At 36.6% G+C, this 24,321-nt stretch overlaps 1 protein-coding gene across 4 annotated transcripts in view; it reads left to right on the forward strand.

The window, feature by feature from the left end:
- LOC110443424 (cadherin-like and PC-esterase domain-containing protein 1) overlaps positions 1 to 16,702 on the forward strand; it is a 36,507-nt gene extending 19,805 nt beyond the window's left edge. For all 4 annotated transcript variants that reach the window (XM_021487642.1, XM_021487641.1, XM_021487645.1 and 1 more), the window contains 17 exons: positions 1,765 to 1,921; positions 2,426 to 2,588; positions 3,203 to 3,360; positions 3,646 to 3,718; positions 3,935 to 4,075; positions 4,259 to 4,357; positions 4,864 to 5,105; positions 5,416 to 5,459; positions 6,050 to 6,082; positions 6,695 to 6,884; positions 8,178 to 8,358; positions 9,593 to 9,722; positions 10,440 to 10,794; positions 11,296 to 11,397; positions 11,970 to 12,057; positions 12,452 to 12,598; positions 13,610 to 16,702. In XM_021487642.1, the coding sequence (XP_021343317.1) occupies positions 1,765 to 1,921; positions 2,426 to 2,588; positions 3,203 to 3,360; positions 3,646 to 3,718; positions 3,935 to 4,075; positions 4,259 to 4,357; positions 4,864 to 5,105; positions 5,416 to 5,459; positions 6,050 to 6,082; positions 6,695 to 6,884; positions 8,178 to 8,358; positions 9,593 to 9,722; positions 10,440 to 10,794; positions 11,296 to 11,397; positions 11,970 to 12,057; positions 12,452 to 12,598; positions 13,610 to 13,732 (2,426 nt within the window). In that variant the 3' untranslated portion in view covers positions 13,733 to 16,702. The remainder of the gene's footprint in view (positions 1 to 1,764; positions 1,922 to 2,425; positions 2,589 to 3,202; positions 3,361 to 3,645; positions 3,719 to 3,934; positions 4,076 to 4,258; positions 4,358 to 4,863; positions 5,106 to 5,415; positions 5,460 to 6,049; positions 6,083 to 6,694; positions 6,885 to 8,177; positions 8,359 to 9,592; positions 9,723 to 10,439; positions 10,795 to 11,295; positions 11,398 to 11,969; positions 12,058 to 12,451; positions 12,599 to 13,609) is intronic.
- The last annotated feature ends 7,619 nt before the right edge of the window (positions 16,703 to 24,321 follow it).

Here is a 24,321-nt window from a genome sequence, read left to right on the forward strand (position 1 = left end):
GCTATACCTTGTATGGCCCTTCCCGAACATGACGCTGTCACGTAGGGCCCTACCCAAATATGAGGCTGTCATGAAAATCCCTACATGAAAATGAGGCTGTCATGCATTGCATGGCCTGGCCTGAGTGAGGCCTGAACACAAGCCTATCATTTTTGACTCCATCTGACTTGTATATTCTGATAGTAATAAAACATTGTATAAGTTTCAGTGAATTGTGGAACAGCTGGTCCTTAACATAAGGAACAACTTTTGGTTTAGTTACCGGTGGTAGTTCTGACCTCTAACCTACACTTATTGGGCTGTGAATGTCCTACAGGTCATGATACGTTAACTCAAGCACATGGGAACTTTGTAATAGGTTCCCGAAAAATAAATATTTTGAAGAGAAAATTCTGCAGTATAAATGAACCTGAATGGTGTTGATATAACTGCTTCCGTCCAAAATATTAATGATTGTTATCTGTCCTTGGTAAACCTGTTTCATTGTCAGACAGGTTCATGGTGGTCAGGGGTATTTATACACAAGTCCATGGGATACAGTCCCCTGTATCTATAAACTACCGGGCGGCTTACATCAACACGTACCAACGGCTCCATTCATCATTTCTCTACTTCATAACAGTTTGTGGAGATTTTGGTGCATTTGCCAAGATTTCTCACACTAACACCTTCATGTACGTAATGCGAGGTGCTAGAAAGTAAGGAACATATTTATGGCTGACACTTTGTCTGGCAAAAGTCCATAAAAATGACCATTGACAGTGTAGTCCCTATTTATAGGAGGAAACTTGACAAAACGTCAGTCTACCTTTTTCCTGTAGTGGGTATATATGTCTGTATTTCAATCTGTGTATGCAATCTGTCGCTATCTGTCTGTTTGTTTGTCTGTCTTTGTATATCCTTCAGTCTATATTCATATAATTTGTGTTGAAGTCTTAGTAGTCTCCATCAGTTTCAATTTGTATGTCTGTATTATTACGTGCATGTACAAATTAATGTAAACAGTCTCCACATGTTTCTCTCTGACAGTTAATTTGTCCCAATCATATTATTTGTCAGATTGTTCATATGTGAGTTTGTCTGTTGTCTCTGTTGTCTGTGTGTCTGTGTTTTGTTTATTTGTCTGATAACAGTCAGACCAGCTCATGTGACGACCTCAGTCCTCTATTAAGAGACCACCTATGCTAAGACCACTTACAATATTACCCAATGTAGTGATTTCATTGTGAAGTTAACCTTTATTGAGAGACCACCTCCATTAAGAGACCACCTATGATAAGACCACTTACAATATTACCCAATGTAGTGATTTCGTTGTGAAGTTAACCTTTATTGAGAGACCACCTCCATTAAGAGGCCACCTTTGATAAGACCACTTACAATATTACCCAATATAGTGAGTTCGTTGTGAAGTTAACCTTTAATGAGAGACCACCTCCATTAAGAGATCACCTGTGTAAAGAGACCACTATCAATGGCTCCATTAAGAGATCACCTGTGTTAAGAGACCACTATCAATGGCCCCTATATTGAATTTATTTCATTGTGAATTCAACCTGTATTGAAAAACCACCTGTGTTAAGAGACCACTTCTCAAGGTCACTCAGGTTTCTTAACTCACTCACCCCTGAAATTTCATAATGAACTATTCCATCCTTTGAACTGGAAAGGTTCAAATGTGTCTTCAGGGATGAATGAGTTAATACAGATTTAACTGTACTTGTTATTTGGTTTTAATACTATAAATTGTTACTACCTTTCCAGAGCCGTCCCCATACAGTTTCTGTAACGTACTGTCTGACTCCAAAACTTTGCCCCAGTCTCCACGGTACCCCAGCCACACCCTCCAGTACGCCATCAAGCCACCACGGTCCAAACTGGAAGATGTGGTGGTCACCAAATTACTGCATCAAAAACAGTTGTAAGTTTTTCTAATACTTATTTTACACCAGTGTTGTCTTTTATGGATCTGAAATAAGTTAAATCATTTGTTATGCCACTAACCTATAGAAGGAGTGGTATTTTGTAATAATTTGTATGCTATAGCGTAACATGCTTCTTTTCTTATGACAAAGTTTTTAAACCCCAACTTTTGGGATATGTAGGTTTCTATTATGTGATAATAATAAACTGGTAGAAATAATTCATAAATTCAATGGTAGATAAACTGGTAGAAATCATTCATAAATTCAATGGTAGATAAACTGGTAGAAATCATTCATAGGTTCAATGGTAGTTAATCTAAAACAAGCTGATTAAATTGATACAGTTTTCATGGACAGCCAAAGTTTTGTTTTTTATCAAATGTTTTTGCGAAAAACATCATCAGATAATGACATGTATGGTCTGTATAAATACATTTGGTTTAGGAAAATTTTGATGTCATAAATTGAAATAGCTGGAATGTGTTTGGATTTGATTTCAGACATCTAGAGAAAGACGCGGTAGTATGGACATCGCCCCGAGGGTTTCTGTCGCTCGGCAACCACACCCTGGTCGTACGACTATCAGTCTTAGTGTCCTCGCTGTCCCCACTCCGGGTATATCTCCACCCTACAGGGTCACGTCTGGGACACCAGTCAGCCAAGGTAAGGATAAATATGTCCTCCCTCATACCTCATGGTGTACCCCAAATCTACAGGGTCACAAGTTACCCGTTATTTAAGGGTCTGTCCCTTCCTTTCCCTCTTGGTGTACCCCAAATCTACAAGGTCAAAAGTTACCCCTTATTTAAGGGTCTGTCCTCTCCTTTCCCTCATGGTATATCCAAAATCTACAGGGTCACAAGTTGCCCCTAATTTAAGTGTCTGTCCCCTCTTTTTACTCACTGTGTGCCCAAACCCACAGGTTCACAGGTCACATACAAGTAATTTAAGGGTCTGTCCTCTCCCTTTCCCTTATGGTGTATCCTTAACTACAGGGTCACAAGTTGCTTTAATTTAAAGCTATGTTCTCCCTTTGCTTAATGGTGTATCCCAAATCTGTAGGGTCATACCTTGCCCCTTATTTAAGGGTCTGTCGCCTCCCTTTCCCTCATGATGCCCCAACCCCACAGGGTCACAAGTTACCTACCAGTAATGTAAGGGTCTGTCCCTCCTTACGCTGCACTAAAATGTATCATTACCATGTACAATTTAAAACTTTCAATGAGTTAAGGATGATACATGCCTTAAATTTATGTAACACTGTGATATCCTTCCAGGAGTACAACACCATACTGACTGTTCGAAGAGCCATCATACAAGAGTATAGTCATCGAGCGGCCACCAGGTGGTGGCTCAATCTTCAACACAAGCTGGTGGCTCTCCTCCTCACAACAGAACTCGATACACACGCAGGAAATGACTCCGAGGCTTGTGGGTAGGTGATTAGCTCATTCAAAAGTTTAACAAATACCGGAAAGTCATTCTGAGAACCTGTTCTTAAAATCCTAAAGATTAAAAAAAAAATTAAGACTCTGCCGCAAATTATTAGAAGAAATCTTCACCCAAAGTGAAATGTTGATATTCGTGTTAATCAATTTAGAAAATTGAAAATAACATACTCATATTGTTACAGCGAAATGTAAAACAAACTGGCATCTTATTGCACCACAGAAGGAGTGGTAAAATGGTGTTCTACATTACTGATTTGTTCCCCATACAGATGCCCGAGGTGTTCCCAGCTACTAGATGTTGATTTGGTGTTTACCACAGACTTCCAGACCATTGTTCTACAGGTAAGTTGTCTGGATGTTGGTGGTAAGATATTCAACACCTGTGAATGTAGTACTACAGTTAAGTCATCTCTCTTCCTGGAAAAACTAAACGAATATTTGTCTGAGACATTTGTATTAAATAACTACATTCCTCTGATAATCACTCAGGATTGAGTTGACCTTTTACCTCTGGTGAACTTTGATGGTGATTTCACACTTGCCCTCTGACCTTTGTAGGTGTCCTTGCCAGAGTTCACACCCAGCCGTACTGATGTGTTGGAGGACACAGTTGCGATGATGACCTCTGTGGACCTCATTGCTATGGACGTTGCTACTGTGCTGGACGAAGTCGGACAGGACGTATACCTAGCCAATCAGGTGAGGACAGCCAGTAAAATCTTACATTATGTATCATATTAGTGTCATTTACCTTAAATTGGTTAATATTCATGAGGAAATATTTTTTGTTTTCTTTTTTTTTACCATTTATTCACAAGAAAATGTTTTAACCTGGTCAACTTTGTTGTCATACTTGGCTAAAAGATTGTTTTCTGCATATAGGACTGTCCAGGAAGTTTTGGAGTGTGTCTGACTGACCATGACCTTGTCTATCTACTGGACAACAAACAAGAGTTTCGGGCACCCACCCAGTTTCTCAAGGTAGTTATATATACCGATAACTGGTCCACTACAGAATTACATGGTCAATACATAACATGACCACTTAAAATTACCACTATGGAATCACTTATGGTAAGTTTACATCAGGGTCAATATTATTATTTTGAAACATATTCTTCAGGTTATTAAGATAGATTGTATGCAGGTTCATATAGCACGACCAGTGAAATGTTTGTGCAACATTTCAATGACTAGTACTTTGATGTACTTTGTCACCTTCATCAGACTTTCTTTTGTCTGATGAAGCTGACCAGAGTACATATTTATTATTTAGTATAATTGTACTTGACACTGAAACAGCACACAAATAATTCACTGGTTGTGCCATATGATCTTGTATGCAATGGTCAATATTTTTAAGATTTCATAGAACCATGCATGAAGTTGTCAAAGCACAGAGCAGATTATCTAGTTACCCATGACACTTTCGTTTATTTTGTATTGGTCAGTTTGTAATAGTTTAACTTATGATATTTCTGTTACAGATTTATCCTCACCTAAAATCTAGTCAGTATGCAGGTTTAATCAACAAACTACGTCAGACCTCCATACAGTCCAGATCTGCTTCACTGCACGCGCTCAGTGGTGTAGAACTCTCGACCAATGACAGGCAGCAAACATGTCACATGACCTTTGACCTTCACTCCCTATTGACCAGTATGGAGAAGAGCTATCTGGCGGACAGGAGTGACCAAGGGCCAGTGTTGGAAGAAAAAGTCATGCAAAGGTTAGGATCATGATTATTGAACATATATATTTAGGATTTTTAGGCTCAACATTTAAATTTTCCCTGTACAGAGTTTTCTTTGTGTGTAAAAACATTAATATCTTGAATTACAGTGTATAAGTTTTGAATTTGTGTAATTCTTTTTTTGGGTTAAAAACAATTTCATTTAGTGAAATCTGTATTTTTTATTTCACTTCTCATTCAGTTTACAAAATAAGCTTATTAGAATTGACAGACTGTCTATTGATTCATAAAGAAATATGTGTTTTCTAATTAAGTGACTTACCTCTCATACATTATTCTATTTCAGGCCTGGAGCCCAAGTACAGCCCCCGTTAGAGAAGGCCCCTACAGGTAAATATCACCGCCAATTTTCGTTCTTAAGGGTTTAAAATCCACACATTAGCTCAAAAGTCCTAAGACTGGTTTCTGATGGCAAAGGGGCGTTCAGATGCCCGTTTGTAGTGCGACCACATTGAAATATCACATCACAGATACAGAAGTACTACTCCCTATCCCACCACATTACTTATTATGACAGTAAGCTGTTCTAAGGAATAATTTCAAATAGTATGATCCCAAGTGTTTCCATTGGTAACTTTAGTTGACCAAGTCTGAGAGAATGCACAGAAAAGGAATCCTCGGTTCTTTTCTTATGTTCCATATTAAATGTAACAAATAGTGTTTTTTTCACAATATTTTTATGCCAAGCTTGATTCAATATAATTATGAGCGTTTTAACAGACAAGTATTGATGGTTGTATATTACTGTGTCTAGATAAATAATTTCATTAATGCTTGATAATATTTGAAAAAGATGATCTGCCATATTTTTCATTGAAGTGGATCGTGGGACTTTTACCACAGTGATGTAACTACATGTACACATTGTATTGACAGTGACAGATTTTAATTTTAATTCGAATGTTTCCGTTTCTTTTCAGTAAAGAGACCTGCACAGCTAGAATGTAGTAATGGTAAGAGAATGTTCCTTCATCAAATATTGCTACGATTGCTTGATCGAAAATTAAAATCATTTACAACGATTTCTGTGAAAGAATGTAGTAAATTCCTCCAATGTTTCACTTCATTGCCTCCCATTTTGATCTGTTCGTGATTTCTCTGTCACCCTCTGGAGTATGACAGCTAGGTTGCCCATGGAAAGAAACAATTCCATGACATCAGGGCAACAATAAATTATGACATCACAATCAGCATCTGACGGGGTAGATCACATGCAAATCAGGATAAAAACACAGATTACAAATTCTAAAGGGAGAAAAAGAATCAAACCAGAGAATCATACCAGAGAAATCTCAATCCTTTTGGGGCGAGATTTTGCAAGCCTGAAGTCAGGCATCCACGAATATCACCCCGTCTGGTTGGGATTTCTCCTTTATACCGTCACAGTAGTGGAAGATTCTGTTAATCCCATTTTGCTTCTCATTGTATATGGTAATGACATTTGATTTGTCTGCACATTTCATTTCTCTTTTATATCAGTAGTGATGTTTGCATGAGTTGTCTCCCCTTTGTCTCCGGTTATAAATTAAACCTGAATTAATTGTTATCCCCTCTCTCCTCCTCAGATCCAAGAGATGCTCCTTACCTGTCCAGCATCAAAACCAACCCAGAAATTTCACTTACGCCAACCTTTGACCCCAGTCACCTAACCTATCAGGCCGAAGTGGACTATGAAACTTTCCTGTTAGGTGTAACTGCCAGAGCTAGGAGTTGTAAATACGAGGCGAGAATAGACTCCAGTTATAGTGCAGCAAAGTAAGTATCTATATATATAACCAATCACATCCCTTCGTAACATTAGAATTAATACCATAATAGTGTAGCGGAATTGGTAAGAGCCTCTGTCTAGAGTTTGGAGGGTCATGGGTTCAAACCCCAGTCTAGCCGTGCATTTTTCCGCTCCTGTTACTTTTGGCGCCCGAAGAGATATATCCATGGAAGGTCTCATGTGTCTTTAGGATCAAAGACTTTGGTAAAGGAGGGAGGAATGTAGAGGAACTGAACTCAATCGGTCGCTCGCAACCAGGTAGCTCAATTGTTTAGAGCACCCATCTAGAGTTCAGAGGGTCCCAGGTTCAAACCCTGGTCTGGCTGTGCATTCTTACGCTCCTGTTACAATAGTTCTGCCTGACAACAGTCCCTTTAATCTAAAGAAAGCCTTATTTCATTATTTATGTTGAACATCAAGTATTTTATCCTTATATTCTGACAAGACATGTAACTATTTGTAAAATCAAAGTTAAGCATAAAATTTATTATTAATTAAGATTTTAAGTGAAGCATCCTTCAAAAAATGGAATTGTCATATATGACATTCATTAGAAGTACTGGTATTTTTTAATCTGGAAATATTTTGGTAGCAAAATACATCAGCTAAGTAATGACTTGTCTAGTTAAATAATGTCTGACAATCCAACATAACATACACTAAATGGTTCTAAGCCTCCCACACCAGACATACCGTGGCTCCGTGGCTGGACGTACTGTGGCTGAACGCTGACCTGTAATGATGATACTACATCATATATTAGCCTCACTAAACCAGTATTGAATGTCAGTAACAACAATGCTGGTTCCTTACAGGGAAGTCAATCTGCAATCATGTCAATTATAGGCATATAGACAGGCTGGTGTGAGAACTAGCTGTCATCAGTCATAACAGTTAGTAGAATACAAGCATTTATCTAACACAGATATGTCACCTCAATCAATCATAATTTTTTACTCTATCTTGTGGTACTGGGTAAAGTAAATTACCTGATGTCAGAAAGCTAAGAGCATTGATAACATGGTTAGGTTTTGAGGATAGGGTTCACCATTTAAAAAAGTTATGAGTGTGTATAAGTGAGCATAGCTCCAGGAGGATTGAGGATGCCAGCTGGGTTAGTATAATGGAAAAATGTTACATAACCTTATACAGAGATTTAACCTTTGAAAATCCTTACTATTTTATCTATTACCTTACAATGTAAAGCGTATATTAACTAACAGTAGCTATTCTGCAGTGTTTTCATATTGAATACTAAGTTTAACCTTTCGACCTTAAAGGATGACCAACTACACCCTGGGAGTGGGAGAAAATGTACTTCATGTGATGATAGTGGACCCTGTCCACCCCCTGTCCTTGGTGGTCAGTACCTACACCATCACCATCAGACGACGTGCTGCAGATTTCTACTTACCTAAGTACTCCAACAGCTTGCCACTGCTCACCTGTACTCTCAAACAGGTAAGTTAAATGTCAAACTTGCACACAAAGTATACCAGGTAACTATCTCACCTGTACTATAGGAGAAAGGTAAGGTGGCTCACCTGTTTTCTCAAACAGGTAAGTTGTCACATTGTACACTCAAAATGTAACTATCTCACCTGTACTATAACAAAGGAGAGTGTCTCACCTATACTCTCAAACAGGTAAGTTGTCACAGTGTACACTCAAAATGTAACTATCTCACCTGTACTATAACAAAGTATAGTGTCTCACCTATACTCTCAAACAGGTAAGTTGTCACATTGTACACTCAGAATGTAACTATCTCACCTGTACTATAAAAAAGTAGGGTGTCTCACCTATAATCTCAAACAGGTAAGTTGTCACATTGTACACTCAGAATGTAACTATCTCACCTGTACTATAAAAAAGTATGGTGTCTCACCTATACTCTTAAACAGGTAAGTTGTCACATTGTACACTCAAAATGTAACTATCTCACCTGTACTATAACAAAGTAGGGTGTCTCTCCTATTCTCTCAAACAGGTAAGTTGTCACATTGTACACTCAAAATGTAACTATCTCACCTGTACTATAACAAAGTATAGTGTCTCACCTATACTCTCAAACAGGTAAGTTGTCACATTGTACACTCAAAATATAACTAACTCACCTAAACTATGAAACAGTAGGGTATATTTTGTCTCACCTGTGCTGTATGTATTACCATGTACTTTGCATCAGCTGCACTCCAGGTAGGTTGTCTCTTTGATATGTGCAAGTAAAATAGTCCATTCAATGATACACAAAAACATTTGATGTTTTAAAAGAGAAAAGGAATTTCTACTATGTTACTTTAGCTGTACATTTGAGTGATGAAATAATAAAACAAAAAGGTGTCATAAATTTATTGTAGACACTGATCATGCTGATATTCCTAAAATCACTTGGCCCAAGACTGTAATTGATATTCAAATGATTTGAATAACATTGGATTTTTTACTGAACCATTTTCACAATCAACAAAGAAATACTTTGAGATAACTTTTGAAGGAATTGTCATCAAATATTCACCAATATATTGGAAGGCATTTGCATTTTCAAAATAGTCTATTGACCTTGTTTAACTATATTTTACTGGTGATAAGCCCAGTGAACCTGTTAAAAGAAACATGTCAAAAATACAGGGTGTGCTTAACTATTACTAGAAAGGGTAGGTTAAAAGATTAATGTAAACCTCCTTGTGTTCAGGACTGCAGCCTGCGCTTTGACCCATCACAGCCGTGCGGCATACAGCCAGTTACAGGGAAGGTCCAACAGTGGTCATCATTTGTAGAGATGTCCAGCCACCTGCCTCAATGTGGGGACACGGACAACCCATGTAAGTGAAGCCCTCTTAAGGATGTATGCTACCTTCATCAGTATACGTTTTTTTCCAAAAGAGTTCCACACGACAAAACCTGATGAATATGGTTTATGAATCAGTGGTCATATTTGAAGTTGGTTTGGAAAGTGGATGATATATTTGAAAGTTCACATACGTTGATAGCACTGCAGTATTTCTGAATAGTTTGACAAAAAAATGCATAGGCTAGTGGCATACAGTACATCCTTAATCATCAAATCATTCAGGCTCACAAGGAATAGATTCTTTCCTTTTAGCAACAATAAATCTTATATTTCTTTCAACACATATCATCATGTTGGTAAAATGTAACTTTAGAATAATTGTCCAAATGTTCTAACTTTAAACTGAAATTAAATCTTTTTACAGTGATTTGTAAGCATTATATGGGAAAACGCTTCTGACCAGTTTCATGAATTGTAAATTTTCAAGTTTTTCCTTGTAAAGTATTTTTTGAAGTTTAGGAAAAATCTTTAGTAAAAGAAATTTTCGTGAACTTTAGCATTGCTTTCCTATGGAAAAAATTGATTTAAAGAATTTACTTCAGTTAAGGAACATTTGTGAAACTGGGGTCAAGCCAGTTAAAGAAGGACACAGGAAATTTTGTCAGAATTGGATTTTACAAAAAGATGAAGCATTTTGATAAGTTAAGTATGGGACATTCAGTTGAGTGAGGATTATTTGTATGTTTAGTGTGGTATGTACCATGTGAGAGCTGTGGAAGGATGGCCAGTTGTCACTGGAAACAGGCACGCTGGCAGACATCTTCTTGCACGTCCAAGATCCTGAGCGTTCCCCAGGTACAGAAGTGTTTGGCGGGGAGGAAGCTACTGTTTATCGGAGACTCCACGAACCGCGGGATCCTCCACTACATTCTAGAGCGTATCAACGGCTCCCTCACACAGTGGGACAAAACACACAATCTCAAAATATACCGCAACGTCAACCACAACAGCACGGTCCTCAGCTTTGCTTACTACCCACAGTTCTGGCTGCCGACAGATCACAGACCTGCGTTTGATAAGGCTGTGTACCAACTCATAAGATGGTAAGTCGAGTAAACCCAAGTTAACCTTTTTCCAAGTTATAGCTCTATTATCATGCTTGATCTGTACATTTTACTCATTTCTCTTACCAAGTCCCACAGGATTGTTTCTGATAAAATTGTTTATAAAGGTAATTGTTTTTGAGGAATGCATGACCACATGAATCTAAAAGCAAGTTCTCAAAAACAGACTAAAGCATTATTAAATAAACCTGCATTTTTACTGTCAGAAAAGGCAAATTGGTTTCTAAAGATCAGTTCTGCATGCTGAATTGACAAAAATGGTCGTTTTGCCGGACATATTCAAATATTTTCAGTTTATTAAAAAATTATTTGTAAGAGACTTAAAGCATTATGAGAGACCTGCCCTTTTACTGTCAAAAAAGGTGTTTCTAAAAAACATTTCTGCTGAATTGACAAAAATGGTTGTTTTGCAGGACATATTCTAGTATTTTCAGTCCCTTAAAATTTATTTGTTTTGAGTATAACATTTTGTTCTCACAGGACCATGCCGTTGGAGAACACGACCAACACAGTACTGGTGGTAGGAGGAGTACACTGGCTCGGCAAATACCACCTCTCCCTCATACTCAAGGCCCTCAACAGGTACGTACACAAACATCACCTCTCCCTCATACTCAAGGCCCTCAACAGGAACGTACACAAATACCACCTCTCCCTCATACTCAAGGCCCTCAACAGGGACGTACACAAATACCACCTCTCCCTCATACTCAAGGCCCTCAACCGGTACGTACGCAAACACCACCTCTCCCTCATACTCAAGGCCCTCAACAGGGACGTACACAAATACCACCTCTCCCTCATACTCAAGGCCCTCAACCGGTACGTACGCAAACACCACCTCTCCCTCATACTCAAGGCCCTCAACAGGTACGTACACAAATACCACCTCTCCCTCATACTCAAGGCCCTTAACAGGTTTGAACACTAACCTTCTCAGACTAAGTACTTCAAATGTACTTGGTATGGATTGTCTAAAAATGTAGAAAAAACAATCCTTTTTTCATAGATTTATTTACCTTCATGTATTTATTTCTCAATATGAAACAATTTTCAATGTTGTAAGGGAATAAAATGGTAAAGCGACTTTTTGAAAGGAAAAACTGTTACTGAATCACCACAGAACATATCATCATGTTTATTTTCACATATAGGGAGAGGCTGACTGGAATCCGACTTGTCATGAAGGGACTGGGCGCTGGGTTCCATCAGCTTGTTAACGGAGTTCGCTTTGCACCAATGGTAAATACATTACACAAGGGTGTACAGAACCTTTACAGATGAAACAGCAAATAATTTTTATTTGACATTATCCATGTATATATTTTTACATTAATTACTGTTAAAATTTGATTGCAAACTCAAGTATCAAAGAAAACGTTATTTATATATACATGATGGTCAAAATACAATTAATTTACTTTCCTCCAGAAAAAGTACAGAATGGTCACTTTTAAAATAAAGTGAACGCCTAATGTAAGTAATATCAGTATAAATATAGACATATGATGGTATGTGGACTAGACAAAGATAATTTTCGCTACGGGAAATAGGTGGTTTTAAAATTCACCGTTCATAATTCCCTTGAATACTGTATTAAGGCGAAGTATGTATTAAATGATACGTTGTTTTACAGGATGAACAGCAGCGTCTGCTGGGCCAGGAACGCGAGACTGCAGACTTTGCCGCCCAGCATGGGTTTGGGGTGGTACCCACTTACAACATGACGATGGCTCGCTATAAGGACTTCCTCCAGGGCAAGTGTGCCTGCCACTTCCATAAGGTCAGTATCACCACGGAGACGTGTCATATCTCCGCTGAGGCTACAACTGTTAAAACTATAGTGTATAATATTGTGTTGACATTAGAAATGTGAAGCAAAGTACAGCACTCCCAGGCAATAATTCATTCACCCCTGTATTTTAACAATAGACTGTCCATTCCATGGTGTTTGGAAGAGTCTAAATGCGACTTTAGGGTTCAATATATATTACGAATGACAGCTACATTAAACTTTAAATTTTAATTTGATTGATGCATGCTAGCTCCAGGTATCAATTTTATTGCATCAACCATTGAGTGGAATAACACTACACTGGTGAACTCCTTATACATTTACCAATTATAGTTCATACAGAAAACACTAATGTAAAAGTACTTATTTTTACTAAATGTTAGTGTATTATTGAATTTCAACAGATCAGTACATTGAAAAATTAAAGTGCACTCACAATATATTCAATAGTAAACTCTAAACAGGAACTTCATTTAGCACAGTAATAATTGAGTACAATTCAGATTCAAAGGGTATAAAGCACAAAAAATGTACACTTACCGTATTAACATTATGCGTTTCATCCTCGATACTCCGGTGTTATGCTTACTTCCTTTCGTTTTCTTCACCCCTGGAATATGCCAAGGCAAAATCAAAGGCTCAGTATGCGCCACCTTGTGGATGAGACGGGAAGACTAGTTTGAACCTTTGATGCACGTCAAAAGAATCTGTCGGTCACATAACAGTACAATTCGCTGGCATTGAAGTTGGGTGTCGGTCCTCTGTAATCTTTAAAGGACAAGTATCAGCCTAGCAAATGGTCAGGTTTTTTTTACCCGAGACGAATGAAATAGCTAGCCATGTGCCTTCAATTATGCTACGACATATATTCCAGAGGTTCAGAGAGCGAAAGTGAGCACAGCACCTTGAGTATCGATAATGTAGGCATTTAAGTAACAACTTTTCAGTAACACTGTCATTCCTGTTGGATTCTCATTAGATCATTGTCTTTATTGACAGATAACAGAGAAGTATGCTACCCCGACAGATGATGTGCCCTCTTACCATGTGGAAGGTGATATAAACAGATTATACTCGGAGCTCGTCATCAACCAAATCTGTCAGCGCCGGGCACCAGACTGAGTTAATCGGACATCCTAACACACCTCATACTAACTCAGATCTGGAGTTGTCTGCTCCTTTCTTCCCCAGACACGAGTACTCCACAAAGACATCCCAGGGAACTTCTCTGTTTGTTTATGAAAAGGGCATTGACCTAGAGTTTGGTGTCGCTTACCAGGGAGCACTGGGAAATATCCATGAGGCCACCTGCATTCAATGCAGTGACAGATTTGCCAGAATTTTGTCCTGCAAAAATGCTTTTTTGCATCAATGAACAAGGCCACTAGTTCGACGGAAGAGGGGAGATAATTCACTACTTTGAAACCCTCAGCTAGCTCAACACTTTGGACTTTACCAAATTATTTTGCATTATACTTAATTATCATTTCAAACATCTCCGCACTTGCAAAATCTAAAGTTTGACAATTGATTGAGAAATATTTTGTATAGTTCTCGGCAGATATTTATAGAATCTCTACCTCTTATCTAGCTAGTCACTGAAAAGTAATGGAAATTCTTGTTTTAATGGTTTTCTTCAATATTATTTTCAAGTTTAACCTTCTTTACACCAGAAAAAATGCACGCCCAAACTGGGGGTTTGTTCCCTGGACCCTTCAAACTCTAGACAGACTCTGCCAATTGAGCTAACTGGTTGCCGACTATCGACCCAGTCCAGTACGGCTACAATTGTATTAAATGTTAGATAAAACCATATTATTCATACACCTCACCTGTCCCAATTAGAGCTGACGATCAGATGCCATGGTGAAATGTTTCTTATATACCAGACTAGGACCTTCATGAAAATTGTTCAGTGGGACAAACAATCCTAGAGGCCATAAAATGGGACCAAAGTATAAACTTAAGGTGATGAATTTGTCAAAAATCTGAATTATAATTGTTAATGCTATGATCCTTTTATTCATATTTATGTCTAGAAATGTACATCAGGATTGTTTTAAACAATTACTAGTTTGTTAAAATTGTAGACCTTGGGTAAAAAAGAAAAACTTCACCCAAGTGCAGAAAATTTAAAGGTTTAAAATGGTCATTACAACAATTTTCACATTTTTTGTGTATTACGCAGAGAAATAAAGCCGGTTTGATATGCAGTTATGCTAAGAGGTCAAAGTTCATCATTGGCTATGATAAGTTTTTGGCAGAGTTTATAATGTAATGATTGAGTGATACACTTGTTTTACTGATTGTGGTGTTGGTATTATCAATTCAATTACACTTCATAATTAATAATTATAGACTACAGGGCAGCTTGTTATTGCAAATACATGGGTTTTTGGTAACTGGAGGTTTCCATTACTTCCCTATCCCAGTGTTTATTTGTTTTTGAAATTATGTTCTTACAATTTTATTATCTAATTTTTAAACCCCATTGGAACTTCTCCAGAACAAGAGTAGATCTTCCTCTCTAATTTCAGTTATCATTACTTGTAAGGAAGCGATATACATCTACATACAGGGTAAATCATAAGCACTAAATTAACGTCTATGCAGAAACCTAGCGAGTTTGATGAGATTACATGTAGTCAAGTTTGTAACAATATCAATGGCAATTTTATTCATATTAATCATGTTAGGTAATTTAAGTTTGAAAATATTCAAAGTGCTATATCGTTGTTCTTCCCGTTGTTATGAAAATGTGATTTAAATTGTCAATGCATGACATATTTTTGTATCAACAATATTTTTAAACAATACCCTGTTGTTATGATTAAAAACAGGGTTATGTGTAACGGTGCATGACATAGTTTTGTATCAATGATATTTTTAAAAGTGCATTTACTTTTTTCATTCTACATGTTTTTTACATGATAAATAATATCATTTCGAAATGTTAGTTATCTGTTGTGTTATTATCTATGCAAAACTGTTAACCGCATGTATTAATCACATGTTTGTCGTTTTGTTCAGTAAATATGTAATATAAATAATGCATTGAGCTGTTGTAGCAATGACAATGATATAATGACACAGACTTCGAGATTTTGCTGTCATAATTTAGACAATGCAAATGGGAGTCAAAATGGCAACATTTTAAACTTTAAGAATGATCAAGTGATATAATGGATTGAAAGCTGTTCTATATGGCATTTCTAAAATTTAGTCAATCTTTTTTCATAAACCTCCTACGAAATGAAAACTGGTGAATGATCCTTATATATTTATATCTACATATTGTTTATTACAATTTAACGGATGTATAATTTGTGCCCGATCAACTTGACCTTATACTACAACGCACAAAGTTGATATTGTACATATATATACGTGAAATTGTGATTTCATCATAGAAATCACATTTAAGATCATGTCAACCAAAGATGTTTTAATCTGAAATCTAGTCACCTTGTTATAATGTTTATGCATATCAATGTATAATGTATTGATGTAAATAACTTTAACTTATTGTTATAAAATTTGTTTATTGGTCAAGCTCAAGACCAAAACCTGCTAAAGTCAAAACTAGTGTGAGAAATACCTGTCTTTACTCAAACAGGTGCTCTGGTTCCAGCCATTGCCTTATACAGTTTAAGTATGGTCACTTCCGGATTTTGACAGCTGAAATGGTCAGAAAAACATGTTTTCATTTTATGCCACCTTCCGGTTAACTCGTTCACCCCTGAAATTTCATAATGAACTATTCCAACCTTTTAATTGGAAGGGCTCAAATGTGTCGTCAGGGGTGAAGGAGTTAATATTACATTTCCCTCCGACAAATGAGAAGTACCAGTTATATGAAGTGAAATCTACTGCATAAGCTAATTAATATAAAGTAAATCTGAAAATTGATTAAGATGTGTTGAACATTGACAGGTAGTACCTCTACTCTATACTGGTTGTTGGATGGTGTCATGGATAACGCAGTCGCCTTTCACCAACCCAGCTGGGGTTGGATTTCAGACGTGAAAAGGTATGGGGTCACCTGCCCAGCCATGTGGGTTTTCTCCGGGTACTCCGGTTTACCTCCCACATTAAGACCTCTAAATTGCTATAACATCCAGGCCAACAAGAGTGATTGGTTTAAGTTGAAATAACTTGTTTCATAATTGTTGTAAAATAAAGTTTGAATAAATACTTCTACTAAAATGAACAGGTTATTCAGTCTCGGCAAAATAGTATTTATAAAATCCCACGCCATACAAAGCGTGTGAAAAGTGTGGTCGAAATAAAAACTCATGCTCAAAACTACATAATATTAAAGAGTACAGGTGGACAATTTCAGTCAGATAAGCATTGATTACAATTATTAGTCTGTGATTAATGGAAGACCTTGGTTAGCTCGAACAAAGTCAGTTAAATCTAAACATTGTAATAGACGGATCTAGTTTGACTTCAGCAGGATTTACAGTTAGGTTTTGTGAAAAAATATCAAACCTTTTGTGTTCAAAAAAGAAAAATATAACAAGTAATTTCTTCATCAGGACTGAGTGCAGCTTGAGAAGAACATGAGAAAATATTACCGTTTGATATTGTGCATTTTGTATCATTTTGTTTACACAAAGATATTACCGTAGTTCTCTTTCATTTAGATGTTCACTAAATAGTTTATAGTTGTACATGACCGAAAAAAACACAAGTTGTCAGCAGAGAGTGTATTAATGTACCTCAATACAGTATAACTTAACCAGCGTAATAAACGTTTATGATGAAAACTCGCTAGTTTGATCGTCCTTTAAAAATACTGTTGTTATATGTGTTGAAGATAGCCTTAGAACATATCAATAAATGTTGAATTATCCTAAATATGGGTTACATCATTTTTCAATCCAGTGCACGATCTGCCGCAGTCTTGTTAAGTGTCAATTTGTTCCAAGTTCTAGTAGCAAAATAATGGTACATCGTGACGCCAGATGCAACATTTTCCTGCTTTGCACTTTCTCAGCCTGCAGTAATAAAAACAAAATTCCTCGACTCCAGTAGTAAAAGAAAATGTCCAGGGCCGTTTTTTCAAAACACTGACAAAATATAATTTTATTATTAAGTTATAACCGGAACAAGAAATCAGGCTTGAGCACAAAATCCATGCTTGAGCATGAGAATGGTTTCATGAATACGGGCCCAGACCTGTAGAAGTAATAGAATTCCTGGTCACATAGTGTTTACTGGGAAGTATACTTTTTCTGTTAATTTTGTCCTTCCTCTTGGAAATGTTACGGTTGTACTAATAATATCTCAACTGTGACAAACTTTTCCTGGAATTTGCATCGAGTGTTTTTGTTAAAATTTGAACTAATGACTTGCCATCTTTTGTCATGAGTGAAATGGTGGAACTTTCTGTCAGTGTTAGACTTGATGAATTAGATAGAAACATAGCTTTGAAAATTAATGCAATCCCTTTTAATCAACCCCTGTAGTATATAGAACATAAGAGAAGTGTATATCCTTGAAATAACAAGTATTAATTAATACTGTTATGAAATTATGAAGAAAGGTAGATAATCCTTAACCAAAATATGCCCAAGGCACTATTTTTTGGAAAGGTGCCTCAACATTGCAGGAATGCACCAAAAATGACAGGTATTCCCAAGAATGCACATAATACATGTTGACAAGGATTGTTTGTAACGTTCTGTTGGGTAGCTGTTTTTAGTGATGGATGAAATCTTCAGATCTGGAGTTTCTCTAACTTTTACTAAGCAGTTCCCTGAACATAAATCATACAATGTACGACATACACCTATTGCTATCCGAATTATTTTTGATTTAGTTTTATATTGTTTAATGTCCTATCAACAGCTAAGGTTATGTAAGAATGTGCAGCTTTGTGCATTGTGTATACCTGCATGTGTATGTGTATGCTAGTGTACTTGCCTCCTTGTGATAGGGCAGATCGGATGCAGTCTTTACAGCCAATTATTTTGAAACAAATTCCCCATATCCCTATAACACTTTTATTAATCCTTTTTATAGGAGTCATTCCTATAAAAAGGAAAATTAAATTAAGTATGAATTTTTAGTCACTTTTATATACTTTTAAGACATTTCATTTATTTTTCAAAATGGGTCCTGACTACAGAGGTTCCACTATTTCACATGATGTTACGGTGTTGAACAAGGATGAAGTCATCCGTAAATACGACTTTTGTTTATTGATGTGTAAACAAACAAAGAAGAAGACCAATCACAGTAGAGAAAGGAAAATGTTTATATTTGCATTTTAATGATACACACATGTACCCATTCCATGCGCACAGACTTCCACACTGGTCTTTGGTCCAACAATTACACACTGCATAATTACAAACGGTAACGGTGACATATAATGATCTCCACTCGGTCACTAATAAATAAGTTAACTTCCGACGATGCTGCTGGCTTCATCCAGTATCCATCATTGGAAAGAAAATATAACAAAATCATTAGAAAATAAACATGACTATTTAACCTATAAATAGAACACAAATGCTATATCCCTCTAAACTCTAAAAACTTGACCTTGAGCAAAATTCCATCTGTGACACTGGAGGGATTTTGTCAGCAACGCAAGTAACCATGGTAACAGTCATACATCAACATTGTACTTCTCATCACTAGGAAACTGCTGATAATACTTGAGGCAGATCAAACACTGGCGGGCGGGCAGGCATGCAAACTGTATAGCCTCATTGTACAGCTAGAGAGTCACACCGAGGATAACATCGGGGATAATATACCTAGGTGTCAAAGCTCATACACGGTGCATCTCACTAACGGTCAATAGATATGAAACCTAGGAGTCAAAGGTCACAAGAAGTTTACCACACTAGGGGGATTTACCTAGTCGTCAGAAGGTCAAACAAAGTTCATCTCACCGACAGTTACCAAATATGGATCTAGTTAGGTGTCAAAGGTCATACAAGGTTCATCTCACTAACAGTCAACAGATATGTAACCTAGGAGTCAAAGGTCACAAGGGGTTCACCACACTAACAGTAAAAGTGGAGATGTACCTAGTCGTCAGAAGGTCAAAGTTCACCTCACCAACAGTTACAAAATATGGATATAGCTAGGTGACAAAGGTCATACAAGGTTCAACACAATAACAGTGAAAGTGGAAACATACGAAGCCGTCAAAAGGTCATACAAAGTTCACCTAACCAGTAGTTATGAAATATGGATATACCTAGGTGTCAAAGGTCAGTCACTCAAGACTTATCCCATTGATACCAACAGTAGGAGTAATCCTAGGGGTCAAAGGTCATATAGGGTTCACCTCACTGATGTTAAAAGCATATATATATATCGAAGGTCAACTTCAAATTGCTAATATAGCTGGTACATAAAGTGGAAGGGTAAATGCTTTCAAAGCACATTATCGATGGTGAATAATTAAAACCAGTAAGTGGAACAGCCTTGACCTTTGACCTAAATGTAACCTTTATCTTTCACACATTTACTTTCAAGTTCATACTTGTTTGCCAGAAAAAACATTTCATAGTTAACAAAACAAAGTTTTGTTTTTTGTCATTTTTTCTAGGATCAAAAATTCAAACCCACTTTTTAATGGTAAATCTCCATGAAAGGCATCCAACCTATAAAATTAGATATTAGAACATATTTCAGTTTCTACGTTTATGATCAGTTGTTTCTTCAATAGATGTACATTTTCTCAAATTAATTTCAATACATTAGAAGACTTTTGACTGTAATTGTTTTTAGAACATGAGTAAAATGTTAAATTGACGCTTTCTGATGATTTGAATTTGCTGGTAACTTTTATTGTTTTGTTACCTCTTAAACTTGAAATTGTTCCAATCTAGGCAAAATGGAATCCTGGAAAAAGAGAAGGTGTTTCCCATTTAAAAGTATTAATCCTGCTCAAAAGTTTTATTTTCAAATAACTTTGAGGGTTGGTAGATTACCAGCCTTGCATCACGCTACTGAAGGTGTAAGGATGATGATATATTGGCTACTGCAATTCTGGAGTGATAATATTGGTATACAAGGTACACATTAAGTAGCTTTAGAAGTAACATACTGTGACAGCTTCAACACAAGTAACCTGTACAATATATATGATCTGTTGGTAACTCGAGACTTCGTAACTACGGGATGACCAATTTGATACAGAAACTTAATTCTCAGCCTATCTGTTAAAACCTTGTTTGGCTTATGGAGAATTTTCAAATTATTATTTTGAAAATTGTCTCATTTATGAATACTGTGTACATTATGTATTTGTATTTTTGCTTTCAGATCATCATTACGAATTTTTCAAATACAAGCTTTGAATTTCTCATTTAAAAAAAAAAAAACTTTTGCAAAATAGCTGAAATTTTCGTATTTAATTGGTGCTACACAAATCAGGCTTTGAACAATTCTGCCCTATTGTAAAATATTGTAAAGAGGGATATCTCTAACACAATAAAGTATAAACACCATATAAGGTGTGTGTTTTTCAAAGAGAAAGGCTGTTCTGATTATATTTACTATCAGTCTTTTCGAGTTTTTCAAGATATCGCTTTTCAGAAATGTCTTCAAATTTGATATAGATGTGTTTCCTGTCTTCAGTTCAAGATCTCATTCAAGTAACAAATTTTAATAAATCTAAATATTGTAATCGGATTAAAGTCGGAAACATTTGTGGTAAGTTGTTCACAATCAACCAGGTTGACAAACAATAGGAATTGGATGACGTTGATTAACAATCAAGGGCTACATTTTCAGTATGTCTACATAACAAATTCTCATTGGTCCTGGCTTTTGTGTCAGTTTCCAAATAAAACAAGACTTCCTCACTCACTTTCATACATTTTGTAAATTGCTCAAGATCTGTCCTTAAACTTGGGAAGCAACCAGACAGCTGACGATGGAGAAGTTGGCTTTACCATTAAATCCCTAACCCACCATGGTAAGTTTATAGCACTATATAGCAGAATATATTTCATCAGTAGGTGGTAAAAATATTTTGATTTAAATCATTATGTTGTACATTATAGATTAAAACGTTGACATCTCCCCAAATGCTGGCCGTAGCTTGTTGACGTAGGAAGGATCAGTCACGGAGGAAAATGAATACACAGTTACTATATCCTGCCTTGACAAGTAGATCACGCACACGCATTACTTGTACCTATGCATGTTCATTGTGTAGATGTACCTTAGAAGGCTCGTACAATTCTAGGGCAACATGTTTAAAAATATGTATAGTCCAGCCGCGGGACACACAGACCACTACTTACACTATAGATACAAGGTCTGTGGATCCCGACATATATATATATACACACCAATCCCTCATTCTTTTTTTTATAAATAAAAGTTGGAAATAATTCATTATCATCATGATTACTATATAGATATAAACACAACAGAGGCTACACAAAGTAGCATCATTGGAGCGTGTCAATCCACAGTAAGGTAAAGCCTTATATATATATATAGTTACAGATTCATGGAATAATAGATTTATCTGTCACATTTCATCTCCATATATACAAATAAATCTTAAAGCAATAACAGAAACAAAACAATAAAATCATACTGAACAATGTAGGAAAATAGCTTAAATTTTTTAACAAGAACAAGCACAATACAGTATATATATAAAGCTATAGATTGATATTGAGTCAAGTTTGTATCTTAATAACATAAAATACTAAGTATTCTTTCTATCTTCACTGATTACAAGTAAGTAGTCGTCCTTTATCTGTCACAAAGAATGGGGTAGAAATTACTCGCCAACTTCCTGTAAGTGACTTCCTGTCAGTGGTCACATTATACTGAAGGTTACAATAACCAACATAAAACCTGCAGAGGTCACAGTAATCGCTAAATGACCTTCATGAACAGAAGTTATCATATGACTTGTATCAGGTTGTTGTAGTTGACTCATTACCCTAATCTATTGTAGCTAGGCCACAGTAGCCATCACATGACCTCCAACACCTGTAGGTTACAGTAGCCATCACATGACCTTCAACACCTGTAGGTTACAGTAGCCATCACATGACCTTCAACAAGCATAGGTTACAGTAGCCATCACATGATCACCTTCAGCAAGCATAGGTCACAAAAGCCATCGCATGACCTTTACCAATTGTAGGTCCGTTAGTCATCACATGACCTGTACCAATTGTAGGTCAAAAAAGCCATTGCATGACCTTTACCAAGTGGAGATCACAGTAGCCATCATGACATTAGCCAATTGTAGGTCACAGTAGCCATCACTTGACCTTTACCAATTGTAGGTCACAGTAGCCATCTCATGACCTTAACCAATTGTAGGTCACAGTAGCCATTGCATGACCTTTACCAAGTGTAGGTCAGAGTAGCCCTAGCATGACCTTCAACACTTGTAGGTCACAGTAGCCATCACATGACCTTTACCAATTGTAGGTCACAGTAGCCATTACATGACCTTTACCAATTGCAGGTCACAAAAGCCATCACATGATCCTGACCTTCAGCTACTGAAGGTCAAGGTTACCATCATACACTTTGTATAGGTATCAAACGTTACAATAGTTATCCAGTGAACTTGAGATAATAATGTTGAGTAATTTCTACGTATGTACACAGGCGAAGATACCTCAACATTTCAATACTGTATTGTTTCTTCAAAGCATAACAAAAAATATGTGACACCTATACAGAGATGGGCGAGATAAAAAGACATTAGGAACATTTCCTACCTGTGGATTGACACAATAAAAGGTGATAAAGATGAACAGAAAGACTTGGTAGATGTCTACACACCCATATACATAATAACAGGCCCCATTATTTACATACAAGTAGGCCCTGTGAATGTACAATGTATACATACACCTCATTTACATATAAATAGGCCCTGCCAATGTATAATGTATACATACACCTCATTTACATAAATTTTTTATGAATACATAGACAGGTATTTACATATAAACAGGCCCTGTGAATGCAGTCATAAACATGAGTTATTGATGGATTCATGTCTACATAAACAGAAAACCATGCATCAACAAGCCCTGCTTACCAATGCGAGACATGTATCTGTACAGCAAAATTAAAATGCACCCTAGTATTTCAACAATTACACTAAATCACTTATGAAGTTCACTATTGTAAACCACGTCATTCAGAACTTCAACACAATGTTACACCAGATTCTTACATTTTTCAAGTCAGTTTTTGCTTCATACCCTGATGGAAAAGAATATCATATTAATGCTGATACTTAGACATCTTATATTTCAAGCACACCTCATCATCTTGATCCAATTTTTCTGGACTTTTAATTAAGAAGGTTATTTTTCATTTCACTCAATGTGTTTGTTTTATGCTAACATACAAACATTATTTCATGTGATATTTGAAATCATGGTTGATGCTCAATAGAAACTTATTCAAAAAATAAGAAAATAATTTGAAATAGAAGTTATCTACAATATAAACAATTCAAGCTGAAGAAGATTAACATTTCATGTAGATGAAGTAGCAAGGAAGTTGTGCTCTGGACAAACTTTGGTATCAAAACTGAACAAAGGGACATAACTGTACACAGCTGAACACGAAACGTAGTTTCAGGGTATGCGTCCCTTTGCTATCCAAAATGTTACTTGCATACAAAATTTGGCCACTGTAGTTCACAGGGTATATGATAAATGCTCCGGAACCCAACCCCCCCC

This window comes from Mizuhopecten yessoensis, unplaced genomic scaffold, assembly GCF_002113885.1.
Source record: "Mizuhopecten yessoensis strain PY_sf001 unplaced genomic scaffold, ASM211388v2 scaffold716345, whole genome shotgun sequence".
Taxonomy (NCBI): domain Eukaryota; kingdom Metazoa; phylum Mollusca; class Bivalvia; order Pectinida; family Pectinidae; genus Mizuhopecten; species Mizuhopecten yessoensis.